The sequence below is a fragment of the Cebus imitator genome, unplaced genomic scaffold, assembly GCF_001604975.1.
Source record: "Cebus imitator isolate Cc_AM_T3 unplaced genomic scaffold, Cebus_imitator-1.0 Scaffold84, whole genome shotgun sequence".
Lineage (NCBI taxonomy): Eukaryota > Metazoa > Chordata > Mammalia > Primates > Cebidae > Cebus > Cebus imitator.
In genome coordinates this window covers 3,715,686-3,727,736 of record NW_016107399.1, presented here as the reverse complement: position 1 = coordinate 3,727,736, position 12,051 = coordinate 3,715,686, and the positions used below count along the sequence as shown (strand labels likewise).

The following is a 12,051-nucleotide window of genomic DNA, read 5'->3' as shown; positions in this document are numbered from 1 at the left end:
TCACCATGTTGACCAGGATGGTCTCGATCTCTTGACCTCATGATCCACCTGCCTTGGCCTCCCAAAGTGCTGGGATTACAGGCATGAGCCACCGCACCCGGCCCCACAACTTACTTGATGAACTGTTCACTGTGATGTGATTAGGGTCACACAGCATTTTAAACGGATGCTCACAATACTTGAGATCACCACAATAGCAACAAGAGGTGCCTACAAAATTATTACAGTAGTATAGTAGGTACTGCAGTTAATTTTACGCAACTACAATTTAATAGTGTGCTGTTTACATTTGTTCATATTTCCCTAGACTGAATGGTGCCATGTATGCGGTCTCTGAGTGTTTGTGTGCATAAGTTTTGAAACATTTTAAGTTTTTATAATTTTAATAGATGTGAATATTTCATGGTAATAAATGATAAAACAGAATAGCATCTACATATATTTATGCATTCATTACATACCTTTTAAATTTTTTCAATATTTCTCAGTATTTCACAGTTCAACTGTTTTTCCAAACTGTTGCAAAAAAAAAAAAAAAAAAAAAAAAAAAATCTGCCGGGCGCAGTGGCTCACGCCTGTAATCCCAGCACTTTGTGAGGCCAAGGTGGGCAGATCACAAGGTCAAGAGATCGAGACCATCCTGGCCAACATGGTGAAACCCCATCTCTACTAAAAAAATACAAAAATTAGCTGGGCATGGTGGCGTGTGCCTGTAGTCCCAGCAACTAGGGAGGCTGAAGCAGGAGAATTGCCTGAACCTGGGAGGCAGAGGTTACAGTAAGCTGAGATTGCGCCACTGCACTCCAGCCTGGCGCCTGGTGACAGAGCGAGACTCTATCTCAAAAAAAAAAATAAAATAAAATAAAAAATCCAATACATTTAATGAAAAAATATTTGCATATAAGTGAACCCATGCAGCTCAAATCCATGTTATTCAAGGATCAACTGTATAACTATGTTGGCTGGATATGCTAACATATTTATTTTCTTTGAGCCTGACCCTCAATAGGCTTATCAATCCTTTTTATAAATCTACTTAACCTTATAAGAGTATTTTAATAATAAAGTATATATAATAAAGTGGCTAGCCACACACCTACAGTAAGAATTCAAAAAACAGTAGCTGCTGCCATTATTATTATTATATCCCTGCTTCTTCTCAGGTGACCACCTCAACGACTTTAATGAGAAAAATGAGGCAATCTGATGTGAATCAATGCTCAGTTTTGCTTCTCCCTTCCACTTAAATTTTCTCTGATATTATATATTATTTGCTTCTTCTCCCTAGTTTTAGAGAAATGGGATAGTCTTTTTTCATTTTCAGAATCAACCCTTCATTCTGCACTTCTGATCCTAGCCCTTCACCCCTACCTTGGTTCAATTAATTGTATTTCTTTCTCCACTCTCCTGCTCCCCGATGGGTCCTTGCACCTGACCTATAAACATACTCATATTTCCTCACAGAAACACCTACTTAATACCACTATGGCACTTTTTAATACCTCTTCTTGAATTACTTACCATAATCTACCAGAATCAGTTACCTATTTATCAGTATTATCTCTTAATGAATTGTTAACTCCTTAAAGACTGAGGGTTATTTCACCTATTTTCATTGTATATTCTGGTAACACCGATTATAGTACTTTACATGCAGAACAGGCACTTACTGAATACATTTTTTAAAAACCTAAACGATAGATTTTCTGCGAACATATAAGGGCTATTTTGACAAAAAGTACATCATTTGATTTTGCTTCTCAAATCACTGACAGAAGAAAGACAAAAAACTAACATATCAACACAATCTTAAAATAATCTTACAATATCATTCTCCTTAAAGTCTCACAAATCAAAATTATTACAATTGTAAACATTTCAGCAAAAAATGATCTACACAAATGTATTATGAATCCAGAAATTGTGCGGCTTTAGTTTTATTATAATGCTAAGGGTTCTTTCCCTTAAACATTTTACTTGTTTTTCACAAACCACCAAAAAATAATAGTTAACTAACAAACAATTCAAGAGTCTTAAGGTTCATTTGTTGTATGCTTAAATAAAAACAAATTTTAAAGCATATAATTATCTAAATAAACTGTAATTTTATATCTAATGTATCAAACATGGTTAAGCAAATATGCAAAGTCTATGACAGGAACCAGTCTGCCACACATTCCATACTAAAAAGGGGCAAGAAATTCACAAGACTGTTTCAAAAAGTGCTCCAGTTAGAACCTATAGGTCTGGACATATACAAAATGTTGCTTAAATTTTCAGTTTTATTTTATTGCACTTCCTGGGGAAACTCACATACAGGCTGCATATCTTAAACCTGCCTTTATTTCCTGGCTGGTTTTGTGCCTCAATTTCCTATTCTTTAAAATAATGGTATCTAACTTGTCAAAAGAATTTAACTTGAAATCAGGTGATGCACACAGTGCATTAGGAAAAAACATGTCACAGAGGTTTTATTAAGTGTTATAGTTGCAGGCTGGGTGCGGTGGCTCACACCTGTAATCCCAGCACTTTGGGAGGCCAAGGCGGGCAGATCACCTAAGGTCAGGAGTTCAAGACCAGCCTTGCCAACATGATGAATCCCTGTCTCACTGAAAATACAAAAAATTAGCTGGGCGTGGTGGTAGGCTCCTATAATCCCAGCTACTTGGGAGGCTGAGGCAGAAGAATTGCTTGAACCCAGGAGGCGGGAGGTTGCAGTAAGCTGAGATTGCGCCACTGGACTCCAGCCTGGGCGACAAGTGCGAAACTCTATCTCAAAAAAAAAAAAAAAAGTGTTGTAGTTGTTCAATAAATGGTAACTGCTGAGACTGCTATTACAGTAGTAGCATTAAAAGTAAATACAGGAGTCTGATATTATGGGTATTTTCAGTGTTTTCCAATTATTCTGCTTGTCTTTTCTTAGGAAAAAAAGTATGTTTTTTCTTTGAAGCTGTTCTTCAGGCACAGGTGTCTGGCCCACCACCCTACCCCCTAATCTCTTAAGGGGATCTGCTGCCCTATTTCTCCCTGTAAACATTTCCCACACCTAAGCTAGGTGGCTGAAGCACCAGCACTGGCATAGGAACCAGTGCTACACAAGAAAGAAAGATGGAGCCCAAACAGAGGACAGAGAAATAACAAAGAGGAGACTGTGTCTGACAGTTCAGACAGAATACAATGCTGCCCTTCCTCTTCTCAAGAAATACTACAGGAGTCTACTTGGCTAGCCTCAGTAAGAGTACTATGAAGTGTGTTAAACAAAGCGGGTGAACAGGGAAGCCCCACAGCTCACTTTCGTATAAAGAGGTAGAGATTAACATAAGCATCTCCACATATCGGACAGTTTACAGCAAAAGACATGTAGGCAGAAAACTGCTATATTAGTTCAACTCAGCCATTTACCATAAATTAAGAGGGCCTTTCATTATTACCATCACTCATAGCTCAGCATTTTTAAAATTGTAAGTCAAAAGGAATCCCTCTCTGCAAGTGAAAAACCTAGTTTTTAGAAAGAAGTACTTTCTGTGCATCCTTGCCCATAATTGTCTTCTTATTTGGTTTACTATTTTGATTTATGCCTTTACCAGAAGCCAGGGAGGTCCTTGTATCATCTCTGGCAAATGAGAAAGATACATAATCTTACATCCTCTAAGCAATATACTGACTCAAGAGTATGAGCTGTGGAGACAGACCATCCTTTATGGATTTACCTTTCTCTCATGGGGCCTCACTATTCTCATTTATATGATAATTTTCTCCTGATAAAAGGTTTAATGAAGTATAACTTTTTAAAATTACCAAATAAAAGAATGTATTAAAAATGTATATCTGTTTATAACTACTCATTGATACTATCATAACTTTTAATATAATTTCTATCAAATGTAGGGCAAATAAAATTTACTATTTTGATTAACATCTGTAAGAAAAATAACATTTTACTGAATGGTTACTGTGTAGCTGGCATTTTCCTTAACATGTCACATATATTATCTCCTTTAATACTCAAAATGACCTGAAATGTATTATCCTCATTTTGTAATTGAATAAATTAAGTCTGAAAAAGATTGGGGAAATTGCCTAAAGTCACATAGCTAGTAAGTGGTAAATCCATAATTCATACCCAAAACTATCTGACCCAAAGGACAATTTTCCTAACTGCTGCATAGTTTCTCTGATAGATTGATGCAAAACAACAAGGCTATCTGCAGAAGAAAGTTAGATAAGCTTAAACAAACATTATCCCTCCCAGTTCCTTAAGGACTGAATCATATTTGACAACTCAATACTGAAACTGGTCTATATCTGCCAAATATGAGTCCTAGTTAGGTGGAAAGTTTCTTTGTGCTCTACTAGAGTTAATTAAAAAGCTAGATCAGAAAACTGTTACCTGTGTTGCCATCTCCACTCTCCATAGATGGTTTACTGGTTTCTGACGGATTGTTCATTCTTGAGTCTGCAATAAATCAGAGGTGAATAAGGTTTTTAAAAAATTGGGTATGGAGATGGGATTGAGGAGTCAAAATTGTGGCAGAAAAAAAGGGTTAACTAATGTAATAATCATATAGTTCAAGGAGACCCAGTATATGCGTGTCAGGCTAAAACATTAGAAATTATAATAAAAGGTTATCTGGGAAAAATTCAAAATTGCCCAGACCCTGAAGGGATTCACAAATAAACCGTCTTTTTAAAGAATTCTGACATTCTTTCAAGAAAGACAGCAGAACTGTAATCTGAAAAAAAATTAGAAAGTCTGATATGTAAAAGGAATAAATGCTTTGTAATGTGAAGTATAAAATATATTAAAGAAGTAAAACTGGAGAGAAGGGAAGCACCTCACAAAATAAAATGTTATTCCCAAATAAAGTATCTTTCTCAATATGCAATGATACTCATTCATTATAACCAAAACAATCCACGGGTAATCTTGATAATAGATGGGACACTTAACTCAACCTATCAACTAAAGGAAAACAACGTCTAAGATAAATTATCTCCAAATTTACACCCCTCCCCAACCACACTAAACAAGTTAAAGTGAGAACATATGAAATTCATACCTCAACTACAAACCAGTACAAGAAGTTGTACCATACGGCATAACAGATATAGTTATTAATTTCAAAACTGAACTACAAACACACCCACTTAGAAGTAATACTACCTCGATATCCTAAATGAAACTGCTACTATGAGTTTATCATTTCTGGATTATCTATTTTTTTATTTCCATAGTTAAAGTTTTCATCAAGCAATATTAGGTATCCCAGAAAATACATTAAGAGAAGAGACAAGAACTCTGCTGTCCTTCTAACTCTTTGAAAGGGTAAGAAATGTAACATACAGAAATCTATCTCTTATTCTACTACTGTAGACTCAAACTTAGAATATTTATAATCAAACAAATTTACTGTCAAATAAGTTCAGCCTTTCCCCCCATTAACTTATTTAGTGGTTAAATAAGTTAAAACATTTAACTACAGTTATTAACAGAGAACAAATGTTTAAACTATATTGTGTTTTTGACCAAAGGGCACATTTGGTCATACGCTTAAACATCTAACTAGGAAATCAAAACAATCACTAGATAGAATTCTCAACCACGTTCTTCACAGTCAAATTATCCCCATGGATAACAAATGAGAAAAAAACATCAGGAGTCTTTCTTTTATAAATTTCATTTACAACAAGATGTTTAATAGCTTTTCTAATACAGTAAGTTTCTGTAACTGATGCTTGTCTTATGGGCTTAGGTAGTTCTGTCACAACTTTGGTTTGGTTTTCTAATGTTCAAAGGGTTCAAATTCATATGCTTGTGGTTGTAAATGAGGGCAGTTCTACAGCTTGCTTCTCCTCACTGTCCAGAGAAATCTAGATGTCATCTGAAAGCACACTAAGGTTTGAAAGGAAAAGGTGTATAATTTAGTGAAAATGAGCTTTTGAATGACAACCAAAATCTTATGAAAGTCAACAAAGATCACAACAAATGTAATAGAATATACCATTAACATACACACTGCTCAATGTTTCCTTTAAATGAATTTTAATGGAAAGTAGAAAAAACGATGAATCAGTTAACATTAAGAAATAAAGCAGCACAATTCTTAACGAGTCATAAGCCCCACCTTGTACAATTCATATTCTAATTTTCCCATCTAAAAATTAAAGATTATGTCACAGGGATTTTAAGCGAATCTTCTCATAGTCTTCTACTGAATTGTCAAGAGCTTCAAAAGCATTAAACAAAACTATCTCACATACACACAAAAATAAAACATTACTTCACATACACACAAAAATAGAGTTGTACAACAATGGGAAGACTGTTTAAATAATGTTTACTATTAAGTGAAAGTAAAAGATATAATTTCTCATTCTAAAATGAAATGTTAGAATCTTCCAAAAAGGTATTTTTCTTTCCTTTTTTAAATTCCCAACTAGGTAAATGTCAAAGAGTAAATAAAAGATTTAATTCCTGACATAAATTTGTTGTTTATGTCATTGACCCTTTCCATAGTGGCTTTTACTGTGCTGGGCAGATCCTGCTACCCTGGGTTTAGGCCATGCCTTCCACATAAGAATTCAAACATTTTCAATATGAAGGTGACAGGAGTAGCCTCAATTTTCAAGTATGGAAAATGACAATATACAAAAAAAAAAAAGTCATTTGCAAAAGTTTTAAACGTAAGATATCCAAGTCCTAGAGTTCATATCATTTAACTTTCCAGGTGACTAGAGTAACTTTAAAAAGTCTCAAAAATTCTACATACAAACAGACAGAACTCCACACAAAATATGACCACCGTTAGCCACCGTATATCTAAAAACCAAAGTGCCTTGATTTCTTTGAAATCTCTGTCACCAAAGATGGTTTAAATATATTTAAGCTGGCATCTTCCTCTCCAAAAGGCTTGCTGCTCTATGGAGAAAACTCTAAAATGAGGTTTTCTAACATTCAAAATTGTAGTTATCTACAGCACATACTTGATTTAAAAAAATAAGAGAGACTAATCCTAGCAAAAATTTGAAAACAGTTAATAGTTTCTAAAATCTGGAAACTGATCAACAGATCTACTGCAGCAACCATTACAATTACCCTCTTTATTAACATTTATGAAAACTATTCTGCACTGTGACTCAACCTTATTTTTCATGGAGCATTTTGGTTTTTGTATAAGACATTCTCATTAGGTATGAAAAACATTTTTATTAATATGTATATATTATCTATTACAGTTATGCCTTGTTTCAGATTTAAGATGTCTTTATAACTACATGAAATGTTCTCAATAGGAATTTCCAAAAAGCAAAAATGTTCATTCAATGTAAATTCACTGTATTTACTAATAACACCCTCTGAACCAGAAGAGCTAGTCACAGGGAGGGACCCACTGCAAATTCAAGTAAGCTTGTGCTTTGCAAATGCTTTCCTCCTTCCCAGCTCAGTCCAACTCTCTCCCTCCCCCCACAAAGGCTGCATATGCGATTAAGCATTTATGCATAGTCAACCCCACACATGCTATTTCCATATTAAAGCTTCTAAGAGAAGAACTGTGCTGGTACCCACCTAGAACATAGTCACTGCAGTCCAGCATTGCTGTGAAATCTTCTAGAGGAGCAGAGAGTCCAAACAAGGAAGAAACAGGTAGCGATTCGGGGTGGGGAAAGAAGGTACTACTATTTCTAACAAATCTACACTATGTTCTTAAGAGAAAAAGGTGGGGAGTGGGTAGGGTGGAAAGTGGATTAAGGGGAAAAGCAAAATACAACTTCTGTTACACCATAGCAATCTTCAACTGAATAAGGAAACTTCAGTTGCTCAGAGGAGTTTTAGTCTCTCCTATCAGCTAGGACTGACATTGTCAAGGCAACTGAAGCATGAAAAAGTTCCTCTTTTTGTAATAAAATAGAAACAAAGATTGCAGCTGGCAGTTTCCATAATGAAGCTTAATCAGTATGCGCGTGATTAGGGCCTTATGCAAATCTCTTCTCGTTAGCACAGCAGCCAGCACTTTGAAGTCCATGAACAATTCATTTACAGAATATACTGAAAGCACTCCCTGCATAATTTAAATCGTTACATAAATATTTATCAGTCCATTTGCATATTAATTGGCAGTGCATGAAGGGAAAAATTATCTCCTGAGTGCCAGCATAATAATTAGGAGGATAAAATGAGACTTCTTCCAATGGCCTGGCTTCTTGGACCTAACTGAAGATAGTACCGGGGGAGAAGGGAGGTACAGGAGACAGAGTTCTGTTAAAATGCCACTGAAATGACACGTACAAATTAGAAACAACTCTACAGACTTAAGCACCTTTAATCTTATTCCTGCTGGCAACAATGACTTCAGTAATAAGAGGATTTGCAAAAAGCTTTCTACACAATCCAAATAATCCCAAGGAAACAATTAGCAAGGTAGAAGCAGAACACAAGGCTGTCAAGATGGTGCTAGTCTACTGATAGGGAATTTTCCAATGCTTAACACACTTCTGTCAAGAGAAAGTCCCACTTGAAGACATGGCAACAGTAAACCCAAGAGCAGTGCAAAGTGTATAAAGTGTCTTAAAGAGTATAGAAATTCATTATCTACAAATCTTTTTATACTACCAAATTAACAGAATAGATTAGCTGAATGCGACATATTATGCAGTAACCTTCCCCCAATGAAAATCTATCTCAAGTAGGAAGAAGTTTGTTACTTAGAATCTCTATTGTCAAAGGGTGGGCCATGTAAATTGCGGAATTACTTAGTATTTTCAAGTAAACTTCACTTAATGAACATACATACATACATATATGTAATCCTTACTAAATTGTGTTAATTTAATTTAAAGTACATTTACAAGGTAGGTCAACAACTCAAAATTGTTAAGGCATTATAACATGACAACATTACAGCCTAATCATCATAGACAATTCACAAGATTTATTTAAAAACCTATGGAGTAATAAGCATTATTACCCTTTTCTTTCCTTAAATATTATTAAAATACGGAAACTGAGGCACAGAGAACTAAAACACTTTATCCAATGTCACACTAGTAATTTGGAGTCAGGATTTAAAACTAAAATTTTCTGACATCAGAATCTGTGCTCTTGGCTATTCTTATACATTATAGATGAGTTACACACGTAGGGAATTGCTGGGAGGTGGTAAACATACTGAATAGTTTGTTCTCAGTGCAGTGAGGAAACCAGTAAATGGTGGCAAAGACATTGTGTTTAAACGTCAGGTGTGTACAGATATACAGAAGACAGCCATAGATTTGAGGAGAGTTCTCAAATATGTCATCCTACTAATAACTGCTTTTATTTAGAAGTAGTCTTCAAGAACATCAAACAACTGATTTTTAAAATATGTAGGTACCTTTTCCCAACATTAAGGTTGAAACTTTTCTCAACATTCATATGAGGAAATGAAAGACAATGTTTCAAAAAGAGGCCTTTAAAAAGATTCCCCTGCAAGTCAGCAGAGGACCAGAAACCTTAAACTTTTGGATCAGCACTCCGTATTACTAGTTTTTCTGTTTTACAGAATCACAAAATGCATATGAGGAGAGACTTTGGGGAGAGAAACTTAACACTGCCATTTAGTACCTGTAAGACCTGTTTAAGTTCCTTCCCTCTTTGAGTCTTAATTTTCTCATCTATAAAATGATGATGATATCCCTTTCATGAGGTTATTGTGAGGTAAATGTTTTCATGCTTCTCAAATAAGAGTGTGGACTGGAGGAATGTGATGCAGTTGTGCCAGGGCAGACATCAAGTCACTCAATAAGCATGGTCCATCTTTTGAAAGCATCAATATAATTTAATATTTCACACTACTTTCTATTAAAATAAGAATATATCATAGAAGAGAATACAAATTTCAAATGAGTTTTTAAGGTAGAATATGTTGGATTATACAAATTCTCCTTGGTGAGAAAAGATGAAAAGCAATGGTGAATGTGTCTAGGTTATAGTAGGTATCAATAAATGTTTATCTCCCTCCCCTTCCGCCTTTACAAAATTTTAAATTTATTGCTTGCACCTATAAGATATTTCTGCAACTTACCATCTTCCCTTTTCTACTTTATGTAATAACATCTTTAAACTACCTTTCTAGTGGCAGTGTAGTCTTTCATATATTAGCTAAGGATGACTTGGAGCCAGACAAACATTGCTGACAAAGAGATGTGTCTGTACCCAACAGGAACAGCACCTTTCTAGTGAAATAGCCTCCCCCTAGGCTAAGAGAGTCCTATAGGGCCTGTGTACAACAGGGAGGCTATAGTTTACCAGCCCACATAGGCTACTATTCAGCGTGGGACCTCCTTCCCCTCTACTGCAAAGCTCACCCAGGAAAAAAGCTCACTTTGCTACAGTGGGAAAGAAAGGCAAGAAAAACCCCTTTCTGCCACTCTTGATCTAGGTACTCCATTAATTTCACAGGGCAAGTTTAACCACCAAGAGTTTGTCTAAGCCTCTACAGATGGATTGGTAGAATGGCCACCATCTCTCGCCTGTACTCCCCAACCATGGCACATTTATGTCCAAAAGAAGAAAATAACAGCTTTTCCCACAAAGTTCAGATGTTCATTTCACTTGGTCATCTGTCTGAAATATTAGCAAAGAATCACTTAGATTAAAACTTAGCCTAGAAAGAACACCCCTTATACAACGGAAAACCATTTCTGAGAGGTTTGTTGGATTGCTGGTCATTCACACTTCAGCATGAATTAATACAGTCCCACTGCTTTCATTTAACACCTAGTTCAGGAGTTGATTAGTGAGGCAACAGTTGTTTCTACTAGAAAAGTGGCCAATAAATACTCTAATAAAATAACTGATGTTTAGAAGACCTGGATTGGGAGTGGGATAATAGGGGTAAAGGGTTCACAGAAGGTAGTAATAACAGGAAATAGTAGTGACATATGGAAGTATAAAAAGGAGCTGAAAGGGCAAAGTTCAAACTCATGTATTTCACAATTATACCTAAAATGTAGCATTTTTTTTTTTTTTTTCCTAAAAGAAGGGACAAACACTCTTCCAGGACCCCAGAATTCATGGCTAACACTATTAGTATTAAAATACTTTTACACTCATGATCTTATGGGCCAGTGTAAGTATCATTAGAAATGAAATTGAGGACAATGACAACTAAATCAAAGTAGTGTTTTAAAACGCAACTTTTTATACAAGATTAAATTGAGATTGGCCTATACTCTGCCTTACTAAATCATTAACATCCAGCCTGGTCATGCTGTATACAAATAGCCATTGGTACACTCCATTCTGTACTGACTGTACAACTAGTTGAACAGGTAGAAACGTTTGACTCAACAATTATTCCCGGTTACCTCCGTTGTATGTCATGGCGGGGAATCTGTACCTTTTAGTTTCACTGGTTTCACCCCAGGCAATCTCAACAGTACACCAATATCCTTTCTAACTTCTTTTCCAATCTACCAATAATTTAGTGTCTTATTACTTACAGAAAACAATATTTCTTCAACATTCAGTAATAAAAATAGTTAAGCATTATAAATAGTTACAAAAAAAGTCCAAAAAATCCATCACACACATATAGCCTAAAATAATTTTACTAATGTCCACCAGTGAAAGAACATTCCAGGATCTGAAAATTTTAGACACAGAATCAAGTGATAGGTATTGGCACTGTCAATATTCTTGTGCACTACATCGCAGAATACGTAAATGATACTCTCTAACGTTGCATTACGGGCTCTCAGTGCCAAAAAAAAAAAAAAAAAAATCTTTCAAAAATCTTTCCGAATAACTTAATAGAATTTCTATCATTTACTAAAAATCTAGATGGGCAGATACCACAAAAGAAATGTACTTTATCAACGTGGTTATTAAGCACTGCCAAATAACACGCAATCTGAAGGATAACCTTACTCCATAAAAAGTAAACTGAGGCCTAGTTAATGACTCTTAGGGTCACATAGCTACTAACAGAGAGTCAGGGTATTGTGGGGCTGGGGACTCAAGCAAAATAAGGAGGCATAAGAGGAAGACGAGTAAAATGAAATACGTAAAAA

The 12,051-nt window shown here is 35.4% G+C and overlaps 1 protein-coding gene across 3 annotated transcripts in view; it reads right to left on the bottom strand.

Annotated features, from left to right (window-relative positions):
• POU2F1 (POU class 2 homeobox 1) overlaps positions 1–12,051 on the bottom strand; it is a 181,468-nt gene that overhangs the window by 76,084 nt on the left and 93,333 nt on the right. For 2 of the 3 annotated variants that reach the window (XM_017534079.2, XM_017534082.2), the window contains one exon: positions 4,391–4,456. In XM_017534079.2, coding sequence (XP_017389568.1) covers positions 4,391–4,456 — 66 coding nt within the window. Of the gene's footprint in view, positions 1–4,390; positions 4,457–7,567; positions 10,385–12,051 lie in introns of those variants that run through there. The other variant, XM_017534081.2, reaches the window with a different exon arrangement.